The 22,214-nt window shown below is 39.6% G+C and overlaps 5 protein-coding genes and 1 long non-coding RNA gene across 7 annotated transcripts; 4 read left to right on the top strand and 2 right to left on the bottom strand.

The window, feature by feature from the left end:
* The first annotated feature begins 58 nt into the window (after positions 1 to 58).
* Positions 59 to 1,864, top strand: Cluap1 (clusterin associated protein 1). 2 transcript variants are annotated; one of them, XM_065485053.1, is made up of 8 exons: positions 59 to 148; positions 196 to 386; positions 436 to 615; positions 673 to 768; positions 825 to 1,042; positions 1,095 to 1,245; positions 1,297 to 1,432; positions 1,494 to 1,864. In XM_065485053.1, exons 1-8 carry the CDS (start codon positions 127 to 129, stop codon positions 1,727 to 1,729), a joined length of 1,230 nt encoding a protein of 409 aa, XP_065341125.1. In that variant the 5' UTR covers positions 59 to 126; the 3' UTR covers positions 1,730 to 1,864. The 2 variants fall into 2 exon arrangements, with proteins under 2 accessions (XP_065341125.1, XP_065341124.1); XM_065485052.1 differs by having other exon boundaries at positions 60 to 148; positions 1,488 to 1,864.
* Positions 1,865 to 1,990: 126 nt separating this feature from the next.
* Positions 1,991 to 3,226, top strand: LOC135940247 (heparan sulfate glucosamine 3-O-sulfotransferase 6-like). Its single transcript, XM_065485054.1, has 3 exons — positions 1,991 to 2,403; positions 2,522 to 2,695; positions 2,748 to 3,226. Exons 1-3 carry the CDS (start codon positions 1,991 to 1,993, stop codon positions 3,202 to 3,204), a joined length of 1,044 nt encoding a protein of 347 aa, XP_065341126.1. The 3' UTR covers positions 3,205 to 3,226.
* Positions 3,227 to 3,452: 226 nt separating this feature from the next.
* On the top strand, positions 3,453 to 6,415 carry Pnn (desmosome associated protein-like protein pinnin). The gene is made up of 10 exons (XM_065485007.1): positions 3,453 to 3,695; positions 3,753 to 3,845; positions 3,899 to 3,985; positions 4,115 to 4,187; positions 4,249 to 4,346; positions 4,401 to 4,476; positions 4,534 to 4,689; positions 4,745 to 4,883; positions 4,939 to 5,160; positions 5,852 to 6,415. Exons 1-10 carry the CDS (start codon positions 3,565 to 3,567, stop codon positions 6,064 to 6,066), a joined length of 1,290 nt encoding a protein of 429 aa, XP_065341079.1. The 5' UTR covers positions 3,453 to 3,564; the 3' UTR covers positions 6,067 to 6,415.
* Positions 6,416 to 6,760: 345 nt separating this feature from the next.
* LOC135941204 (uncharacterized) lies at positions 6,761 to 9,353 on the bottom strand. Its single transcript, XM_065486543.1, has 7 exons — positions 9,297 to 9,353; positions 8,706 to 9,097; positions 8,182 to 8,613; positions 7,858 to 7,957; positions 7,698 to 7,799; positions 6,903 to 7,061; positions 6,761 to 6,846 (listed from the first exon to the last, which is right to left on the bottom strand). Exons 1-7 carry the CDS (start codon positions 9,351 to 9,353, stop codon positions 6,790 to 6,792), a joined length of 1,299 nt encoding a protein of 432 aa, XP_065342615.1. The 3' UTR covers positions 6,761 to 6,789.
* Positions 9,354 to 9,644: 291 nt separating this feature from the next.
* Positions 9,645 to 11,487, bottom strand: LOC135941202 (uncharacterized). Its single transcript, XM_065486542.1, has 7 exons — positions 11,437 to 11,487; positions 10,993 to 11,375; positions 10,354 to 10,785; positions 10,121 to 10,220; positions 9,968 to 10,069; positions 9,752 to 9,913; positions 9,645 to 9,695 (listed from the first exon to the last, which is right to left on the bottom strand). The coding sequence occupies exons 1-7, from the start codon at positions 11,485 to 11,487 to the stop codon at positions 9,645 to 9,647; spliced, it is 1,281 nt and encodes a 426-aa protein (XP_065342614.1).
* Positions 11,488 to 13,559: 2,072 nt separating this feature from the next.
* Positions 13,560 to 14,614, top strand: LOC135940627 (uncharacterized). The gene is made up of 4 exons (XR_010574906.1): positions 13,560 to 13,661; positions 13,794 to 13,871; positions 13,929 to 14,327; positions 14,387 to 14,614. It is a non-coding gene; the product is annotated as an uncharacterized LOC135940627 (long non-coding RNA).
* Positions 14,615 to 22,214: the final 7,600 nt, after the last annotated feature.

Genomic DNA, 22,214 nt, shown 5'->3' with positions numbered 1-22,214 from the left:
CGCTGATTGGCTGATTTTCCTGAAAGAGCGTTCGGCGCCACCTGGCTGCAAATTTTCAGAACTAGGCGCGCGAATTCTGTCTGTGATTCCTGCGGCGAGACGGCGACGGCACATAATGGAGCAAAAATGTCTTTTTTCGAATTAAGAAGTGAGTTTCTATGATGAAATTTATTTTTTACTCAAAAACCGGTGCAGGTTTCACGGACATGATGCGGACACTGGGATATCCGAGGTTTATCTCGATTGAGAGCTTCCGCCAGCCGAATTTTCCGCTCGTGGCCGATATTCTGGTGTGGCTCCTGTCCAAATTCGACATTGACATCCCTTCTGAGTACGAGACAGAGCAGCAAAGGGTTCTTCTCATCCGATCTGCGGCTGAAATGCTGGTTATCAATTGAATTTTCCGTATATTTTTATTTTAATAAATTTTTTAAGGCTCTGAAGGTGCAAATCAAAGTGAACACGAAGAGGCTGTACCAGGCGGACAACTATGCCGTGAAAGAGTTGCTGAAAATCGTGACAGTGCTTTACAACGCATTGGAAAGTGACAAATCAGAGGACGATGATGACGATGACGAAGGCGCCAGTTATGTTCCTGTGGACATTTCCTCAAAAGTATATTATTGACTCGTGTAAAAAGGGGTGAAAAATCTATTGGAATAATTAAAACAGATTGATGACATCAAATTAGCCCGCCAGCTTGCCTCGGACATTACCACAAAAGGGGCCAATTTTTACGGGTTGCTCAACAAAGAAGTTTCTTTGCGAGTAAGAATTCTAATTTTTTTTTAAAAAAAAAGCTCCTTAAATAAAATTTCATTCAGGAAACCCGGTCAAACGCGTTGTCGAAGCACATCGAGCTGAGCAAAGCGGAGCAGGCGGTGAAGGAGCAGACGCAAGCGGCCAAGGCTGAAATGGAGGAGGTGCAGCGCCAGATTCACGGCATCGCCGGCGCCGAGGCCGCGCTCGACGCCAAAATCGAGAAGAAGAAACTCGAGCTGGAGCGTACACAGAAACGAATGGAGGGCATGCAGCGAGTCAGGTATTCTCACATTTTAAATAAAAATTAATTTAAAAAAAATTAAAAATTTTAGACCAGCGTTCATGGAGGAATACGAGAAGCTGGAGGGCGAGCTAGCCGTCCTGTGGGAGGAGTACGTGGTCAAGCACAGGATTTTAGCCTATCTTGAACAGGCTAAAAATCAGGTGGAGCAGGCCCAAGAACGACGCCACCAGGAACAAATTGTGATTAATTTATTTTGATGAGATTTTGAATTATTTATTAAATTAAAAAAGGCTGCGGCGAGGAAACTGCTTGAAGCGTCCAAAACGCAGGAGCAGGAAATGAAATTTTTGGACAACAACTCCATTGACAATCTCGCAGCCATAGAGGATGACAGCAAACCTTTAAAAGCCCCTTCGAGAATGGATGGTGAATTTTCTCTTAAATTTATAAATAAAAAAAAACATTTTTTAACAAATTTCAGTTCCAGGAACGGGACGGAGAGTTTTCGGCACGATGTCTGGTGCCGGTTTGGAGGAGGAGGACGACGACAGTGCGAGTCTGCTTGGATCAGACTCTGATCTTTTGCTTGGCGCAGGTCAGGACTCGGATTTGGGCACGGACGACGACGATGAAATTGCCCTCGGCGATAAAATGATGGCTAACGTCGCTGCTGTCACTGCTGTAGCAAATAAGCCTGTTGATTTGAGTGATGATGACTTTTAATAAATAAAATTAAAATGTCTTAACAAAATATTGTTTGAAATTTTCCCGCTTTACTGAAGGTTTAAAATTTCTAACAATTATACTGCCTACTTTTGCATGAGAGCCTGATCAAATTTAAAACTTTTCCGGCTAGAAACAAACAAAACTGAAACTTTCCCGTCGCGGTGACACAGTTTCCCGACCAGCTGCGGAGGCGCCCATCCGTGACGCCGGCCGGTGGGTGCTCGTGCCTGCCTGAAACGTGTCTTTTTCCATCCAACCATGTTTCGCATCATCGTGATTTTAATCGTGCGCGGCATCAACAACGTCTGGAAGCGAGGAAAATATGCCGAGTTGAACCGCAACTGTCTTTGCTACGGCTTGATCCTGCTGGCGCTCATCTACTACAACTGCGTCATCCGCTCGGCCATTAATTCTGCAAGGCGGGTCCTCTCGGAGCCCGTGGCCGAGCTCGAGGACCTCCGGTTTGAGCCAGACACCTCGGTTGTAGAGTATTTCCTCGACCCGGACGAGCCGACCAAGTCCAGGCTGCCGGACGCCTACATCATCGGCGTCCGAAAATGCGGCACCCTCGCCGTTGCTGACTTTTTGGGGGTCCACCCGGACGTCGTCCTTGTTGATAAGGAGCTCCATTATTTTGATAATTTCTTCTCCAATGGCATCGACTGGTACAAGTAATGAAAATTGTTGTTTGAGATTAATTTTAAATTTTGGAGACAAATTTTTAAAGGGTTGGGTTTTACACAAATAATTATTTTTAGTCCTTATTCCATCCAATTTTTAAATTTGCAGAAGCAACATGCCGGCGGCCGCAGACTATCAGGTGGTGGTCGAAAGATGCCCTTCTTATTTTACAAACGCTGCTGTACCTGAGAAAATCTTCAAGACAAACCCTGACGCAAAAATCATCCTGGGCGTCAGAGATCCGATCCGAAGATCGATATCAGAATACGCCCAGATGGAAAAGTCCGTTTTAAAAGAAAACCAAAGATTTAAAATAAATAATCTTTAACTTTAGAGAGGCAAACGGAAAGTTCTTCAAGCCTTACCGCGAATTCGCCTTCATCCAAGGCAACATGGGCCGCCTGAACGAAAACTGGACGGCCCTGCAGGATGGCCTGTACGCCAAACACCTGCAGCCCTGGCTCAGGTACTTCCCCAGGCGCCAACTCTTCATTTTCAAGGCGGAGGACCTGGTCGTCGAGCCCGCAAAAGTGCTGAAACGGCTGCAGGTTTTCTTGCAGATCCGCTTCTACGTGAGCGCGGCGCACTTCAAAGCGAACGGCACCGGCGCCTTTCCGTGCATCGTCGACCCCACGGACACCGAGCGGGAGTGCCTGAACGGCACCCTGCGGGCCATCAGCGTGCAGCATCCGCGTATCGAGTGGGGCATCATTCACAATCTGAAAATATTTTTCCGACAGCCCGTGAACGACTTCCACAACATCACCGGCATTAGATTCGGCTGGATTTGAGACGGGAATTTTGTTTACATTTCTTAAATATATATATAAAAAACGTGAAAATTGTTTTATTACAATTGAAAATATATAAAGCACAATATTATTAATCATAATCAGTCGTTTTCCGGTTGAGATAGGAGATACACAACGTAAATAAGCAAATTAAAATACAATAAATTCTTAATGCAAAGGCATAGCGCAGTGTGTTGGCGCCGTTGTGACGTCACGACCAATAAGAGAGCAGCGATTCGTAGCGAGTAGCGAGCGACGTCATTGGCCGGCAAGCGGTGTCCATGATTGTTGTGTACTGAAAAGCGTGCATGAAGACTGCAGCCGAGTGTTTTTGTACTTTTCCTCTAGATTTCGGGCAGAATGGAAATTTCGGTGACTCTGGAAAGCCTGCAGGCCGAGTTGGAGCAGGCCAACGCCAAGCTCAAGGGCGTCGATGAGACCATCAAGCGTTTCACGGGCCGCGACCCCAACGAGCCGCCGCTGTCTCTGCAGTGCGTATTTTTCCGTCCTTTTCATTCGATTTTTAGCTGATTTTCGCATTTTGGCAGGCCCGGCACTGGATTGAGAAGGGTGGTCAGCCTCGGAGGTCGGCCAGACGTCTCCAAAGACCGCACTGGCCGCGCTGAAGCTCCTCCGGGAAGGTTTGTTTTTGGCAGAAAATTTATTCTGGGCGGCATTGACATTTTGTAAACAGGAGGAGAATTGTGCCTGGCGGAGTGGAGGCCGAGGACGGCCCGCCAGCTATGAAGAGGCGGTCAGTCGGAGGCAGTGTCTTCAGCAGGTGAGGATGGATTTGGTTTTTAGCTGATTAAAAACAAAATCTAAAATTTAGATCTGGCGGTTATCACTGCGACAGGTGACGTTTTGGGAGGCTTTTCTGGGTTTAATTTTTGTTATAATTTTCTTGCAGACTATCCGGGGTGCCACTTCGATCCAAAAGGACTGCAGAACCTGAGGAGGAGGAGGAAGAACGGCCGGTGAATGTGAGTCGGGAGTTAAAAAGTAAGATGGTGAATAAAATTTAATAAATATGTTAATTTTTAGCGAGCACTTCAGTCAAAGGTTATTCCGTCAAAGGAAATGCTGGTGACTCGTGAAGATGTTCTCACGGCGCAGAGCAAAGATGAGAAAAGCAAAGCCAGGTAAATAATTCCGTATGAAATAAATAATTTAATCTTACATTTTTAAATTTATAGAAACCGTAGAATGTTTGGAGCTCTGCTCGGTACTTTGGTCAAATTCCAGAAGGAAGAAACCCTTTTAAAAGATAAGGTTTGTGTGGATATCTTCCTTTTGAGCTGTTGATCAATTAATAAAATAAAAATTCAGGAGGAAAAGAAGGCCAAGGTGGAGCAGAAGCTGGAGGAAAATGCGCGCCTGGAGAAGGAGCAAATGCGCAAAGACAAACTGGAGCTCTTCGCCGATCGAAGGGCAAAGCAGATCGAGGTCAAGAAGATAGAGCAGAAAGTTGGCAGGATCAAAGCTGTAAGATCTCTTTTATCTTTTTGATGGCATCGTTTTATTAATTAAAATTCTGTAGCAAGAGGAGTGGGAACAGAACGAGAGGAATCTGGTTAATTTTATTCGCACGAGTGCCAAACCGCAGATATTCTACTCGCCAAAGGTGCACACGCCCGAAACGCTCAAACTGCTCGAGGCTTCCAAGGAGTACGTCGAGAGTAAGCTGAAATTTTTATAAATTACGAACAATCTATTGTCAATTTTCATGTTTAGAGCGGATTGAAGCGCGGCGGGCGCAGCTGAAGGAGGACCTAGAGTTCTTTGAGGAGCACGGCAAGTGGAGACCAGTGCTGCGGCCCCAACGGGAGGAGCGTCGGGAGCGACGGTCAGGTGGCCGGAAGAGGTCCAGGTCGCGGTCGCGCAGCAAGGACAGGCGGCACGCCCGCAAGTCGCAGATCGCCACCGTTGACAGACCAACCTTCAAAGAAATGGACAGTGAGTGTGGATTTTCAATATGAGAAAAACGACACACAAATCAATTGGTCTCGCCAAGGGGAATTTTTCCTAAATTATTTACCAGTCTGTAACTTGAAACAATGCTAGCAGGGAAACTGCATATATTTTACATCAAATATGTACAGGTATTTGATTAAAATGTGAACCGCCAGTCAAAATATTAAGCATTGCCTTCAAGTTGAACTGGACAAATATTTTGAAAAAAAATAATTGCTGTTCAATATCGATAATTTTTGGAATAGAGATGATTCTTCTTGACGAGACAAATCAATTGGTGGGTCACTAATATTTTCCCAACAACCACTTTATATTTACTTTTTTGTCATTTTGGCCAATTAAATGTTATAAAAACTAACAATAACACTAAATTATTATTAATAATTCTGATTAATTGTCTAAATCGGCACAGAAATCGTCTAAAACCATCTATTTCTCGCCAAATAACAGTTTAAAAATAGTTACCGAAAAAATCGTCTTATTTTCAACACTAGAAATCCCCACGAGAAGGTTAATCTCCTTTTAAATCACCTTTTGTGCTATATATAACCTATCATTGATCATTTCCCACGAATTTCATGAAAGTGTACAACATGTCTCATTCAAAAAATAATTAAAAAATCAAATTTCGAATTAATTTTTAATATTACAAACCCGTCTTTTATCCTTTCAGGTGACTTGGAGCGGGAGGCTGGTCCGGAGCTGGACGATGGCGGAATTGCAGGTAAGGAGGGGGAGGAGGGGTCGAAGGGGGTCGCGTTGCGGGGCGAGGGGGGCGTTGAGCCGCCGCCGCCGGGCACCGAGGCCAACGGCCAGGAGCCTGAGCAAGGGCAGGAGAACGGCGGCGGCGGCATGCAGGTCGAGGAGTTCGAGCCGCTCTACGACTGAGCATTTTTCTTTGCGTGTGTCCATTTCCAAGCAGCAGACCCGCGTAGAGACTAGTGCCACCAGTTTAATTTCGCACGTCTGCCTTCCACACAACACACACTTACAAGTTTTTAGTCAGTTTCCTCGCTGTACATGAGTGAATAAAATATGAAATTAATTGAAATGCCGATCCCCTTGAGACACCTGCCTGTTCCACTTGATGAATACATATTTTTATGATTTGGGGCGCGCCAGACAGGCCTCGTTTGTAAATTGTGCACCAATATGGACCATTGATATTTGTGTATTTCATTATTCATTGGTTGCGACGATTGAAGCCTTGCAAATAAATTAAAGCTTCAGAATTAAATCTGCGACTTTTATTCCATCTTTATATTACACATAAGGTTGTTTAATGAAATGTATCGATAAAGAATTATTAAAAGAGCAGAAGTAGATCCAATCAGAAGGGCAAGATGGTGTCGTCCAGGGTCTACCTTTACCAGCTGATCCTTTAGGTGTTTTTATTTTTTGAGCTTGACGTGAATATTCCTTTTTTTTAATTTATTCCACTACTGTCGCAAATTTGTCTTTTGAATTAAAAAATTGGATGAAATAATCAGCCATTTTTAGGTCTTACTCCAGCAGAGGCCATATTTGCGCAGCTTGTTAATTTGTTCTCCCGTTTGATATGACAAAGGATCAGAAAAAACTGAAATTTACTTTCAGTGATCTCTTGAAATATTAATTTTTGTTCAGCTGAATGAGGACCATGAAGTAGGTGAAGACGCCACTGGTCATCTAAGAAAACATATTTTTAATTTAAATATTCATATAAATTAACTTGAAACTCCTACAGAGGCTAAGAACTCAAGCGATAACGAGAAGAAGGGGGCTCCTGGAAGGTTGCACTCGTCCTTGTTGCTTGCGGCGGTCACCATCAAGGCCGCGTGTTTTTTCATTTCCACATTGTCCACCCACGGACACTTGTACGCCTCGGCCTTCACGTCACTCACCTAAAAAAAGTCAGGAATAATAATTTCAAGACCACAATACGCTTTCGCTGCTGGAGTTCCCTAGAAGATGATTGAGACACTTGCATCACAGTATTTTTAAGAACTTCAAATTATTAATTTTGACAGTCCTTTGGTGTTTTATGCCGTCAACAGATAGAGCCACCGTTCATTTGCAATGTTTTCTGGTACATTATTGCTCAGCAATTTTAGATTTGATCCTGCCACTGTGCATTCTTAGCTTAAAAATACTGATTTGACGTGTTAATTTCTGGCTTTTAAAATGTTTTTAATGTTTAAAAATTGAATAATAGTTATCTTTGATTTTTGTAATGAATGTTAGTGAAACTTGTTATTAAAATTAATTCTTAGAGATGATCTTTTAACGTTCTAATCTATTATAAACAGATTTGACTCCAGTTAGCGAGAGGGGGGCATGTGTGTAATTGCATGAAGCAACTAGGACAAAATGGTGTCTTTCTGTAGCAAGATTTCGGGACTAAAGCGCCTTCAATATGGCAAGAAAAAGAGAAAGAGTTTCAATGAATGGTTTAAACCCGCCACTAGAGGCGCTGACATCTCAACTCCAGTCTGTGAAGGGGGGCTGAGTTATTTCTAATTCGAATAAAAAAAACTCACGACATCCTTGATTTTCTGGCCAAGAACGCAGTAGATGACCAGTTGTTTCATCGACATGATGCCGAAAATTGCGAAGGAAATCCCGTTCATCTGATCAGAAAGCTGAAAAAGCAATAAATTGTTGTTAATAGAATGCAAATATTTCTAATAAAAACGACACCTTTATAATGGAGAATGAAAATATGCTGACTTGAAGACCAGTAAAAACCACAGCTGCGATGATTACCGGGGATGTAAGCGAGTTAACCTCCTTCAGCAACCTTAAAATTTTTCACTTAAATTTAAAATGGTTGAATTTCGCAGTCAAATACCAGGAACTATATAGCCTTTAATTTAGTTTATGCTTTGAAAGAAAATGGCAAAAAATTTTAGTTTATAAATTAAAATCGCCTATAAAAAGTTGTAATTTTTCCATGTTTGTACATATATAGTTTTACGCCGTTGGCGTTTAATAAATCAATCAATAAATTAAAATCATTTTTACTCATTGAGAGTATGGTGGTACTTGACCCAATCCTCTAATTTCTCCTTCTCCGCGTCCTCGTGCAACACTTTGCCAAGAGTGTCGCGCAGCTGTCGATACTGGTGCACGATAATACTGTACCAAGAGTAGAAAAGCATGTCGGAGAGCATGACGCGGCCGATAGCGAAGTAACAGAAGAAGAAGATGAGCGCGGACACAATCTTTATCTGCATCGGCGACGGCACGAACGGCATTGTCTGCACTGCGAACATCCACGCCTCCAACAGCTCGATGGTAAATTCGCCGCGGCCGTGGACCAGCAGCTCGATTTGCGTCTTGTTGGTGGCTGCGTGCTCCATTAGAACCGCCAGCCGCCAGTAGTTTTCAAAGTACATGTAAACCGTGGTGCAGAAAAATGAGCCGAAAAAGAAGAAAATCAAGCCGCTGATTATTCTGAAAAATGCGGAAGACAGAGTTGCATCTGATTTTTTTTTGCCATAAATATATAAGAAAAAATTAAATCCCACACATTCAACTGCTCAAACCTGGACATTTTGGTGACGAAAGGCTGCGGATCAGTGCCCAAGTTGTGGTGGTAGAGGGCAATGTGCACCCTGGCGGCGACAAACTCGATTTTCTTCTTCCTGATGGACGTGTAGACGATTCTAAAGAGACACTCGAGGCATCCGAGGAAACCGGCCGCGATATAAACGGCGAACCCGAAATTCTTGTGCAGGTAGGCGGAGAAGCCTAAATACGAGGAGACGACGCAGTACACGGTCACCAGACCGATAATCAGGGCGTGCAGGCTGAACAGCACCCTGGAGCACAAGCTGAACTTGCGGTCCATTGGGGGGATGCTCAAATGCTGCCCGCAAAACACCATCAGAACCGATAGTAACTTGTAGCCGAAGCTGCTGTTCACCGTCTTCCGCATCTGGAATGAAAATTTGAATAGAATTATAAATTAAAATTTATTACAGAATAATTTGCTATAAAAATTCGTCCTTGGCTTATTAAATTTGCAGATACAGACTCTGCAGAAAATGATGAAATAATATTATATTTTTTAATTTTTTATGTTAGTTCAAGCTATCAAAATCAGAAAAAAACAATTATTAAATTTTTGAACTTGCCTGCTTTGGTATTAAGTCGAGTTTGGAGCTCATCGCCCGCTGTTTGTAGGCCGGCATGCTGATTGTTTTTGCTAAAATGGTAGAATAACTGGCTGCCCGTGGCATTGCTAGAGATTATTTTATTGATTTGTGATAAAATATTGCACACAATCGTAGCCAAATACGCACGATGTTTCGTTTGGTGTGCAAAATAATATGGTTATCAAATTTTTCTATCAAGTCCATTTAGAAATGATTTGATTTATTTGGTTTGAGTCGGCAAAAAATTACTCATCTTTCTATTAAGCGTCAAATTTATTCAAAAGAAGATATAAACATTAAATTAACAATAATTATGTTTTAAAGTGATTAATTGAGCTGTAGAAGGACGATGAAGTAGGTGAACACGACGCCAATAATCTGAAAACAGGCAGGAAATAAATTAAGATTGTTTAGCAAAATTTATTTTGGCGTACCGAGACGAAAAACTGCAAGGACATAGGAAAAAACGGTGTGCCAGGCAGTTTGCATCCACTCCTCTCGTTTCCGGCCAGGCAAATCATGAAAGCCGCCCCTTGCATCCCTCCTTTCCCCTCCAGCCACGAACACTTGTACGCTTTTGCATTCAGGTTTTCAATCTATAAACGGCCAAAAATGAATAAATAATGCTCTCAGATAAAAATAATCCATACCTTGCTCTGCAGAGCTTGGCCAAGAACGCAGTAGATGAAAACTTGCTGCAGCGACGCAAGTCCAAAAGCGACGAAAGGCAAAACCGACATATTGTTGTGCAGCTGAATTTAATTTCCATCATGAATTAAATACTGAAATTAAATTTGTTTCACCTTGAAAATGACAAAGGAACAGATGCAAATTTTTATTCCTGTAAAAACGACAGAAACCAAGATCACTGGAGCGGTGAATGTGTTGACCTCCCGCAGCAACCTACAAAAATGTTTTGAGGCTTTCACAATTCCAAAATGGTAATTGGTTGGAAAAAAAATTAGTCATTAAAACGTTTTTAGTGAATTTACCAGCAAATTTTTGGAAATTTATTTTGAGAAATAATTTGAATTACTCGTTCAAATTTGCGTGGTAATGCGCCCAGTATTTTAATTTCTTGCCGCCGTCCGCAATCGCTTCTGGGAGGCAGTCGATGAGCTGCTGGTACTGGTACACGATTACGCTGTACCACGAGTAGAAGAGCACGTCCGAGACGACGAGTCGTCCGATGGCCCAGTAGCAGGAGGCGAACAATGCGCCCATGACGCATTTCACCGTCAAAATCGACGGACGCAGACCCAAATTCTGCATCAATTTCGTCGTGGCGACGGTCGCTTTGTAACTGAGCCGCATTTCGACCCTCATAGTGTGGTCCAGATCAGTCTCGTTGGCGTGAAAGTCGTGCAGCATTCGGTTCACAGTCACACCCGACAAGTTCACAGTGACTATCGAAATTACTGCGAAGGCGAAGCTGCTTGACCAAACTATTAGCAGTGCTGTGATTGTCCTGAAATTAGTATTTTAAATAAATATATTTAAGCAATCTCCTTTAAATTAAATGCAAAGCAGACCAAAGAAAAAACTACAGAATCTGTTACTGGTCAAAATTGAATAGAAAAACTAAAATTCAGATAAAATAGTTGGCAGCAGAAAATTTGAAACTCGCTTTTATCTAAAATCTTTAAAAAAATATTTAAAAAGAAAATATTTTTACCAGGATAGCCTCTTGTTGAAATCTTCCGAGCCTGTTCCAAGTGCGTGCCTGTTTAAAGCTCTGTGCACCTTCTCTGCAATTCCCTCGATTTTCCTTTTCCTGACTGTGGTGTAGACGATGCGCAGGAAGCACTGCAGGAAGCCGAAAAGGCCGCCGGTCAGCAGGACGGTGTTCTCAAAGTCGTGCAAATTTTGGCCGAGGATGTAGCCGGAAATGGCCACGAAGAACGCAACACCCACGAAGATGAGACCTCCGAACAATCCGATGATTATTTTCAAAGCCGGATTTAATTTCCAGCGCGGCGTCGGCAGGTTCAGGTGCTGCCCACATGCCACGTGCATCAGAAACAAGAGTTTCGAACCAAACGTGCTCTCCATTTTTTCCTAAAATTATTGATATAAAATAAAATGAATCGTATTAAAAATTTTTAAGTATTTTTATTACCATGCAGGTGCTCTTGGAGTCGTCTTGAAAGAAATGCTCGTTTTCTTCCATTTTCTGAGCTGCTTTGACGAAGAAATAGAAATTTATCTGTTATAATAATATCTTATCTGCCAATCACGCCGTATTGCACGCTTCACCGTGATATTTTATCAAACCTAAATAGATAAATGTTTTTTTTTCACTTTACATCAAATGAAAGTTTTTGTTTGTACCGGAGTAGTGGTTCCTGCCACGCAGTGGAGTAGCATAAAACAATTAAAATCAAGCTTACTCTTTTAATAGCATATCAACAAATTATTATTTTCTGCTATAACAATCAGGACTTGGACCAAATTAGAAGACGCCGTTCAATAAATTGCTAATTGTAAGGAAAAGGGTTAGAAATAAAATATCCCAGATAAACAATTAAATAAATAGCATGGAGAAGATGCTCTCAGTTTTAAATTTTAAAATTAATCGTCAGTTTATGAAAAAATAAAATTTAAAATTATCAAAATACGAAAACCAAAATTAATCTGGATGGAATTCTCCAGAAAATTACGCCAGACGTAATAAAAAAGAAGTAAAGCCGGCGCGGGCAAGTGCTTTTGATGTCGACAGGGTGTCAAAGGGATTTGCCAGATGGCATATCCGAATAAACAGCGATGTATGTTTGCGATCAATAAATGTCATAAAATTTATCTTTGCCCCTCTACTATACTATCTAGTTGCTGGTGTGCGGTGTGTGCAAATTACTTTATGAGTCAGTTACACCCTGTGTATGGATGGATCCACAGTTTTGAAATTGACACTTCTTATTTTTAGTAGGAAAATACTTAGTTTGGTTCTTACAACTAAGAAAAGCTGGACATAAAAGAGAGGATTTTTCTTCTGGTAAGATATTTTCATTCTTTGTATTTAAAAATTCAAAACTTGGTTTTGAAAAATGTATTTTTATTGTTTAAATTTTAACAATGCTCGTCACTCACGTGAACTTTTAATTTAATAAAAGATATTTTGATTTTTTCCAATTTTTTTAAGAAATATTAATTATAAATACGAACTTGTATTATTTAATCTGAACATCATTTTCCTTTCGAAAAATATAGAACGAAGGATGTCAATTCATTTATATACAACAAGCCTTTGTGCGTTCTCATTGAACAATAATAATAATTCTCAATGCTTTTTGATCAGACAGATTATATGTAAATATTTAATTTGAATGTAATGTGATTTTCAATCAGGTTAAAAAAACATAAAAATTTGCGAGTGATATTATTTGTAGAAACGAAAGGACGGTAGTTACTGTCCGCCTTGCTGCCGAAATCAAGCAAAGAAAGCCGACAGACGACAGACAGTATTCAATTACGAGCGGCACTCGCAAATATTTACCACTTCTCACATTCACTGACAGATAAGGGGCTGTGAGAGGCCGCCTTTTCATTTGACAACCGCGGGAGTCATCCCGAGGTTTGGCAAATTCAGACAGTTTTTTTTCTACAAAGAGAGACGACTTTTTTGTGATGGTTTCGCGGAATTCTATATATTAGTAAATAAATTTAACTCATTTTTGTACACGCAACATTTTAGAGAAAAAATTATGTTCGCGAGGGAAATTAAACCCCATACGCTTAAAAATAGAAATTAATTAGGGGAAAATCAGGAAAAATCACTTTAAGGAAGAGATCGAGGCAAATTAAATTAGGTTCGTGGTCATTAACAGTGCCAAAAAATAGATCTGGTGGTTTAATTGTTTATTCCCACCATCTGGCAGATCTCTTTCACATCCTGCTCTCAACACTGAAAACACTGTCAAGCGTTGTTACAGGAACACAAGTATCAACAGTACCCTGAATAACCTGAAATTAAATTTTCAATAGGGGCTCTGATTGCAGCTCTCACTTAACCTTATCTTGTTTTCTCCATCACATTAACAAATTCTGTTTAAGAAATATTTTGCTAATAGAGGATTAATTTTTTCACTCGTTACTGGATTTTGGCAAAATTTACTTGCCAGCTTAATGGCTGATTGTGAGAGAAGTTCACCCAAGCCGTGTTTCGCTTTTTAATTTAATTGGATATTTTTGTTTGAAAATAAATTAGAGTGTCTTATATTAACCCTTATTTTTAAATTCCAGCTACCAACGCGCCATCGCCATTGGAACTTTATGGCAGTTGGAAAGGAATTTTTAATCTCCTTCGCATCGTCCGCCATGAAGTTAATAAAGGATTTGATCATTTCTGTAAGTGCTCTAGGCAAGGATAGAATTAATTAAAAATACTCTCAGCAGAACGCAAGATTCTTTCTAGCATTTTCAACAACAATTTATGTAGCTACAAAATTTTAATTTCTCTTTTCATCCCCAAATTTGGAGATATTTAAGTCCAAGTCCAGCCGGAATGAGAGCGAAAATATCGAATCAGTTCCCCCCTTGTTGGATGCGACAGAGCAGGTAATTATTTTTAGGAGAGACGTATCAATTAAATTAATCCAGACAATTTCCTTTTAGAGCAACGAATCCTTTAGAAACTCAAGATATAAATTCCTCTTGGAATTTTCTGTAAGCACAATCATTTCCTCATTTTCTTTCATGACCAACATAGTGGGTAATTTTTTAATTAGATTTTAATGTATAAAAATAATAAAGTAATCATTTCCTGCCTGCGAACAGTAACCCAACATTGTAATTGGAGCTTCTTGCAATACCTGATGTTCAATGCAATGACACTGTCGACGATGTTTGTCTTCAGCATTCCCGCCTTCTGCGGTGGCATTTACGTGTTCATCTCCTACGGGATGGTTGTCTACATGCTTGGCATCAGAGGACCCACCGTCGTCACACCAAAAGCCTTCTACCAGGCTGGATTCTCTGATTTGTCCGCTTTTTGGCTTCTGGTCATCGACTATGGTCAGTTCTTTATCGTATATGTACGAAAGCCTTTTTAAACTCACTGATTTTGTTTTCAGTCATTTGCACCATGGTCATCGGAATTGTTTATCGCGGCCTCCTAAGAGCTAAATCTTCTCAGCAAAATACAGTTTCATCCTGATTGCTATTTTATTTTAAATGCCTGAAATTCAAGCTGTAAGAGAGACTATAATTAATTAAGCAATCTGATTAGGCAGGCATGTGTGTTTTGAGTTTCGTCGTTCTCATCGCCATAGCCTAGTATATATAAGGTGCTGACGAATTTATATGACACTATCTTTTATTTCAAATCCACCATATTTTTAATAATTTACTTTTAGACGCTTAATGAAATATAAATAATAAAAAATTGATCTGTGAAGGAATGCCACGAGTTTGTGAGACTAAAATTAATATGAGATCAAGCAAGATTTAAAAAATTACTCAAAATTTGGGCATTAATCGTTGAACTGCCAAAAATATATTTTATATTATATCAAAGCACCAAAAATAAACAGAATGTGACATTGGAGTTACAGCTGGAATTTGGATGATGCACAAGTAACTTCTGCGGCATGGTTGACCGTCATTTTAGAATTTAATAATTGACCTAATTTATTTGTTATTAAATTTTTCAGCTCAGGACAAAAACAATAATTAAAATTCTCCTATTTTACCAAAAGTATTTTATTGCGTTTTAAAGGTTCGTGTTACAATATAAGCAAGTTCTAAATTATTAGACAGACACGCCTCTAAAAGTGATATCGATTTGCATATTAATCGAATAAGCCGGAGCAGCATTCGAATACGCTGCTGCAGCACAAAAAGATGGAGGCTATAACGATCAACACAACCAAGAGAAAGCCGATGAGGATGTACATCCACCAACTTAAACCAGAATCTTCATCATCATTCTTCGATGGTTTCGGGGGTGTGTGCATGCGGATTTTCCTGACACGGTCTTTGCTGTCGAGGAACTGGAACATGACGTCGAACTTGTCGAGTCCGGCGATGCTCTGGTCAGCCAGGTCCATGGAAATGGAGCACAGCTGGTTCTGCGGGATTTTGGCCCACGCGACCCAAACATTGCCGTCGCCGGGCATCACGTAGACAACGGATGTGTCTTTGTCGTCTTCGTCGGGCAGCACGAATCCCGTGATCAGCTTCACGCCCGATGGCAAAATGCCCCAATTTGGCGTTCTCGTCGTGTATTTTTCCCATTTCTTATGGAACCATTGTTTCGTTGTTGATTCTTCGATCGACACCACGACTGTGCTATTTTGGTATGAATTTTGGACGCCGGGGAAGAGACTCAGGTTCATCGGTACTTGGTAGCTCCAGTAGCTGTTTTTCCACGCAAGACTTGCACATTTTTCATCGATGGCTTTGTCTTTGTCGGCAGTTGGCGCGCCTTTGACACATTTGTAGTTCAGCGCGATCAAAACCAAAACGAAGAACCAAAAGCGATTCATTCTCCTGAAAGAACATAATGTTATTTTAATGATTATTTTTAAAAACACCTATAATTAACGATTGAATATGTAAAAATACAGCCATATTATTAATTTTTTGTTTTTCATCACTTTGCAGGAAAACAATCCAAAACTATAAGTTTTTTTGGCTACATTGATCTAATAGTTAGTTATTTTAATAATTTTTTTCTTCTATATAGAAAAATCAAAAGAACAGGGGCCTCATTATTCCAGTTTAAATTCGAATTTCACCATTTCCTGAACTTTCTGTGTTTGACTATATTTATTTTCTTGGCAGATTTCGATATTTCTTCTCGTAAAGAGATCAATGCAATAGTGCTTTATGGGGAAACCCAATTAGCTTGGAAATAAGAATAGATGTAGACTGAGCTGTACATGCCATTTTAAAACAAAATAACGTTGCAACCCATCTAAAAGTAAAACAATATGCTAAAGAAACACCCTGAATAATGCCTCTGCTCGCAAAAATGATTTTAGGAAAAATATATTAAAATATCTAACACCCTATAAAAATTAGGGCTACGTAAAACATTCTGATTATTCCTAAATTCAAACAATGATAAAAAAGAACCTGATTCCTACCTTAGTTTCAGAAGGCTGCAACACACTTTACACTAATCTGAAGAGAGCAGCCGAGCTTGACTGGTTTCTCCTGGCTCGCACTCAAATATTAAATGCTTTGGTACCCCAAGAGTCATCCACCTAATATACGTTTTCAAATTTTTACTTCGTGCGCAAGTGGCCCTCACACTGACGTAACTGAAAATAAATTGTTTTTGTAATGCTTAGAGTTTTAAAGAGACAGTTTAAATATAGTTCATTACTGATGTTATTTTATCCCGTAATTGCATCTTTCCCTCGTCAATTCCTATTCATTTTTTGTTATAGGAAGTCAAACTCATATTTAAAAGTAATTTTAGTCCGTAATAATTAGGGCTACATGTCTTTTTAACTATTTTCCTTGTACGCATGAATGAAATGATGGATTTTAAATGGGTATATTTTTCAAGCAATTAAATTAAAAACAGTGGTAAAACGTTCGCACACCTTGTGATCAGTGTTAAGGTTAAGGCAACGACCTTAATTTAATCATTTCGGGGATCTATTACACTGGCTGCCAAATGTCAGAGATGCCAAAAGTTTGGTTAATTTGTTGAATTTAATGCTCAAAAAGCTCAAACGGGCTGGGAGGCGCACCGGCGTTGACTCGCCACTTGCTGGTTTTCGCACCTTTCCAGCAGCTTTAGGGACAAATGTTTCATTAAAATAATGCCTTGGTGCAAGGAGGCGAAAAGATTGAGCCCAATAAGCTCTTGATCAATAATTTCTAGCTAAGCATCAAGAAATCCAAGTAGCCTTTTTAGACATTTAAAATAGTTTATAATTTAAATTTTACCACTCAAAGTACCATATACAATTTAAAAAAGTAAACTTCACTTTGGCTCGTTTGCTAATTGTTATATGTCTTTTTATTGAAAACCAACTAAATATTCCAGTTCTTGATGTTGCAACTCAACTCAAAGGCTAATCGAATTCTAATTAAATAGAAATGCAAAATGAATGACGCAATCTGATGTACCGGTAGCGGTTCTTTGATGAATAGCTGCATATTGTTTCTTGCTTATAAACCAACATAAAAATCAGCTCAAATTAAATTGTTCTTGATAATCTGTAGGATGTGTTTGTGAAAAATGGTTTTCCAAGTCCTATTCGTACCTGATAAAGAGAGTAAAACAGACACTTTAAAAAATAATGCGGATAAAAAAAAGAAACTTTGCGGGACTTAAAAATCAGGATTTTTTTTGCCAGGAGAGAAAGTGAATATGCATATTTCGAAAGCAAGCGAAAATCATTGACAAACCCGTTTATTTTTTGAGAATTTAACAGTTATACTGTATCCTGATTTGATTTCTGCAACCATAAATTAGGAGGCACAAAATGTCTAATCTAAAAATAAACTTGAAATTTATATTAGATTTTTTAATCTCACACTAATTTTGTCAGTCAAAATACATTCTAAAATGCGAGAAAAGGAAAAATAAGTCGACCATAATAATACATTTTTAATTAATTTCTCCAATAATAGAGATAATATTAAAACTAATATTTAAACTTAATGGTATCATGTTGTGAATTTCTGCCACACAGCGAAACCAGAAAATATTTTTAGTGCCTTAATATTCCGACCCCTTAACTTACTGCTCGCAGACCTGACGAGCTAAAAGCAGAGCTCGCTGCTGCGGCGGCATCTCTCTTGTTCGTCGTCGCGGCGGCTGCCCGCTGCCCCTAACATCCGTCCGTCTCTTTTATTTAATTATTGCTATTTGTAATAAATTCCCTCAGCGGCCAGAAGGGACCAAACTAGATCTAATGAACAAAGGTTTGCCACAACTTATTGATGAATCCAGGAGCCAATCTTAATTATTCAATAACCAGGATATGCGCCGCGGTAATATTCCTTTTCATAATTTAATTTGTTTTAAGTGCCAAAAAAGGCTATTCCTCTCAGATTACTTTATCTTTGATTTAATTATATATGTTGCTGGTCAAGAAGAAGTTTATTTATTATTATTTTTTTGACATGTACATTTTTGTATGGTGAGAATAAATAAGGAGGACAAAATAGTGAAACAGCGTGTGTTGAGCTTTAGAAATTGAGTTGGTTTTGGTTTATTTTGCTCGAAGCGACTCTAACATAGAGAAAAACACATTCGATCGCGAAATTGGCCGTAAATTAGTTAGCGCAGGCGAGACTTTGAAATTATAAGGAAAATTCTTCCTGTGACTGGCAGGCAGAAGGCGCGCAGGAGTGATGATGCTCATGGGGGTGGAAAAATACATTTTGGGACGTGGAAGACACAAAGGCAGTTAAACAGTGCTCGCCGGATGATAAAGGAGAAAAGCCAATTTTATACATAAAACAGCGGCTCTTTGGTTGCGGCCGGCGGTCACGCGTTAAAACGCGGCAGATCGGGCAGAGAATTGTCAATATGGTTCATCTTCACCCGGAGGCCCGTAGGGGATAAACTCAGTGCTTCCATTTTTATTCTTGGCGATGAGTGTATTCAGGATCTCACATAAACTAAGAATCCGTTCGCTGAGCTTATTGTATTCCCTAAACGTCCAGCGAAAGGCGTTAAGAGGGACGTCCGTTTTTTTATTCGCTTTCAGCCAACCAGTTACTCCCTGATAGAAAACTTCCTGATTCCAATGAAGAAGAGCGTCCAGCAGGAAGGCATCGGGGGTCTGCATATTATCCTCAGCAGGGGCGTCGGTCGGCATCACTGCCCCATCAGTCGGCTTCTCCGTGACGCGGGGAATGGCGGGAATCATGTCTAACGCACTTTCCTGAGCGACAGGTTTGGCCATGCACTGAAATCAAACACAATCAATAATTAGTTGTATTGAAATGTTTGTTTTTTCAAGTTTTGAAAAAATAGGCTAATTTATAAAAGTTATTTTTTTGACTTCGTGGACAATTATTTAATTTTCTTTGTGAAAAAAGTTTGAACTCTTCTAAAAGTCGTCTTTTACTGTCAAAACTGTTTTTCGCATGGATTTTAAGGCTCAAAATTTGATATTGATTTTATTCAGTTTTTAGTAGTTTAGGAGCATTTTGTAAAGTCAGCAGCTCGTCATTGTTAAAACCCGTTATGCTCAAAGAAGTAGGCTTGTGTTTTGTTTATTATAATTTTTTAGAAGAATTAAAATACATTTTGTTAAAAATCATTTACAACACCATTGGCCAAAAAAGATATAATTAAATTATTTTAAATACCTGGGAAAGGCTGGTGAGGAGGAAGATGGCGATCGTAGCACGCATGTTGATTCGTGTCCAGGAAACTAGTTGCAATAAAGCTGCACTTGCACTTCACCTCCGACTCGTCTCGGCTTCCAAAGCTCAATAACCTTTTTCCTATTTTCATCCCTTATTTATGCTTTTTCTCCTCCTACCCACGCCACCACGCTAAAAACGCTTCCTTTCACAATCGACAATATGTTTTTACCCTGAAGAGGGTACATGTGTGCATCCCGCTTTGTCTTTTGCTGAAGTAAAAATAACGAATTCCCCAGATGCTTGGTTTTTACAATTTGTTGACAATAAATTTGAACGCCCAAGACGCTTGGTCCTGTCGACAATAGATTTAAAGTCGCCTGCCACCCTCGAAGTCACGCGCATAATTTCTTTTATCTCTCGCCTGTTGTGCTGCGCTGGACTTGCTCCACATGTGGCTCGATTCCTCCTCGTTCTCACGCCGCTCTGTAGGGCTCGCAAACACATTTTTGACTTGACCTTTGCTGTTCACCTAAGTAATTTCCCAGCAATATTAGAATTAGAAGTAGTCTCTCTGATCTCGCAGCATAATTTTATTCAACATAAAGTTAACAGCCAGTACTCAATATTCCCCTTTCATCTGTATTTCCTAAATTAAAACTAGATATATACGATGAGTGCAGATTAATCTTGCTTTAAAGACGATTCTTTTCTCTACAGGTGAAAAACTGTGCCGCGGAAAACGAAGAGTGCCGAAGCTGAAATAAATTGTATGTACAATGGTTAAAATCTCAACTGCTGAAATACAAAAATGAAAATCATGAATTGTTTTGCCAGGAGAAAATGTTAATGCACAGCAAGAGAAAATTATTGACAAAACCACTTCATTTTTGAAAAATTTCACTGAATCCTGATTTGATTTCTGCTCAAAATGTCTAATCGAAAAAAAAACATGAAATTCAAATTATTAAATTAGATTTTTATTCACACGCTCATTTGAAACACATTTTATGATGAAATGCAGGCATTTAAAGTAAAAATAATTTACTATCACAAGACGTTTTAATTAATTGCTCCAATAACAGATCAAACTAAATTTATTGTTAAGCTCATATAATGATATCATTTTCCGACCTGGAATGACTACACTGACGTCCTGACGCGCTCGCTCTCTCTTGTTTGTCGTCGCGGCGTCGCAGCGGCTGCTCCTCACGTTCGTCCGTCTCTTTTATTTAATTATTGCTATTTCTCATAAATTCCCTCAGCGGCCAGAAGGGCCCAAACAAGATCTATTATACAAAGGTTTGCCACAACCAGTTGATAAATCCCGGAGCCAATCTTAATTATTCAACGTCGAGAGCCACGCGAGGCCGCAAGCCGAGAATAATCAGGATTATGCCGCGGCAATGTTACTTTAAATAATTCAATTGGTTTAAAGTGCCAAAAATTGTTACTCCTCAGCGAGCCTTTAATATTCAGATTACTTTATCTTTGATTTAGTTACATATCACGAAAGAGGACAAAAATAGTGAAACAACGTGTATTTAGAAATTGAGTTGGGTTTGGTTTATTTTGCTCGAAGTGACTCTAACAGAGAAAAAGACTTTCCGTCGCGAAATTGGCCGTAAATTACGTTGAGAAGATTAAAGAAAAAAAGGAAAGCCATATTTAAGCATAAAATAGTGGTTCTTCGTTAGCGGCCAGCGGCCACACGTTGAGGCAGATCGGGCAGAGGATTATAATTCCTAATAATCAGCCGGTATGGGTTCGCCGCGGTCAAACTCTTTCTTTTTCTTTTGATCCTCTTCGATCATTTCATTCTGGTAATTTATTAAACGACGAATCCGATTTGACAGGTTCTCGTAATCCCTGAATGTCCAGCGGAAGGCGTTAACAGGGACGTTTAATCGGGGATCCGAAATCATCAAAGCTCTATATTTCTCAACTGTAACGTCCCGAGCCAATTTATGAAGAACTGTCAGCAGGAATTCATCGAGGGTCTGCGAATCCTCAGGAGGAGCGAAGGTCGGTTTCTCCGTGACGCGGGGGACTTGCCACATTACTGACGCACTCTCCTGAGCGACAGGATAGGCCATGCACTGAAATCAAACACGATCAACAATTAGTTTTTCAGGTTTTGAAAATTAAAAAGGCTAATTTATAAAGTTGTTTACTTGACTTCGCGGACAATTATATATAATTTTCTCTGTGAAAAAAGGTTTAGATCCATTTTAAATCTTCTAAAAGTCGTCTTTTACTGTCAAAACAATTTTCACGTGGATTTGAAGGTTCGAAATTTGATATTGATTTTATTGAATTTTAAGTTTTTAGTAGTCTTTAAGTATTTTTTTTTTATTGATAAAACCCGCTATGCTCAAAGAAATAGGCCTCTTTTGTTTATTACGATTTTTTAGATTAATTAAAAATAAATATTGGTTTCCGTTATTTCGTACGATTCGCTGCTCAAGGAAATTACAAATATTTTAAAATCTTGATAAAAACGTTAGGATTTTCGCTAAATTTTGTCTTAAATCGGCTCGAAAGCAAAATATAATTATGAAATCTTTTTAATACCTGGGCAAGGCCGATGAGGAGGAGGATGGCGATCGTAGCGCGCAT

This window comes from Cloeon dipterum, chromosome 3 (genome assembly GCF_949628265.1).
Source record: "Cloeon dipterum chromosome 3, ieCloDipt1.1, whole genome shotgun sequence".
Classification (NCBI taxonomy): domain Eukaryota; kingdom Metazoa; phylum Arthropoda; class Insecta; order Ephemeroptera; family Baetidae; genus Cloeon; species Cloeon dipterum.
This window is presented reverse-complemented; position numbering and strand designations above follow the sequence as displayed.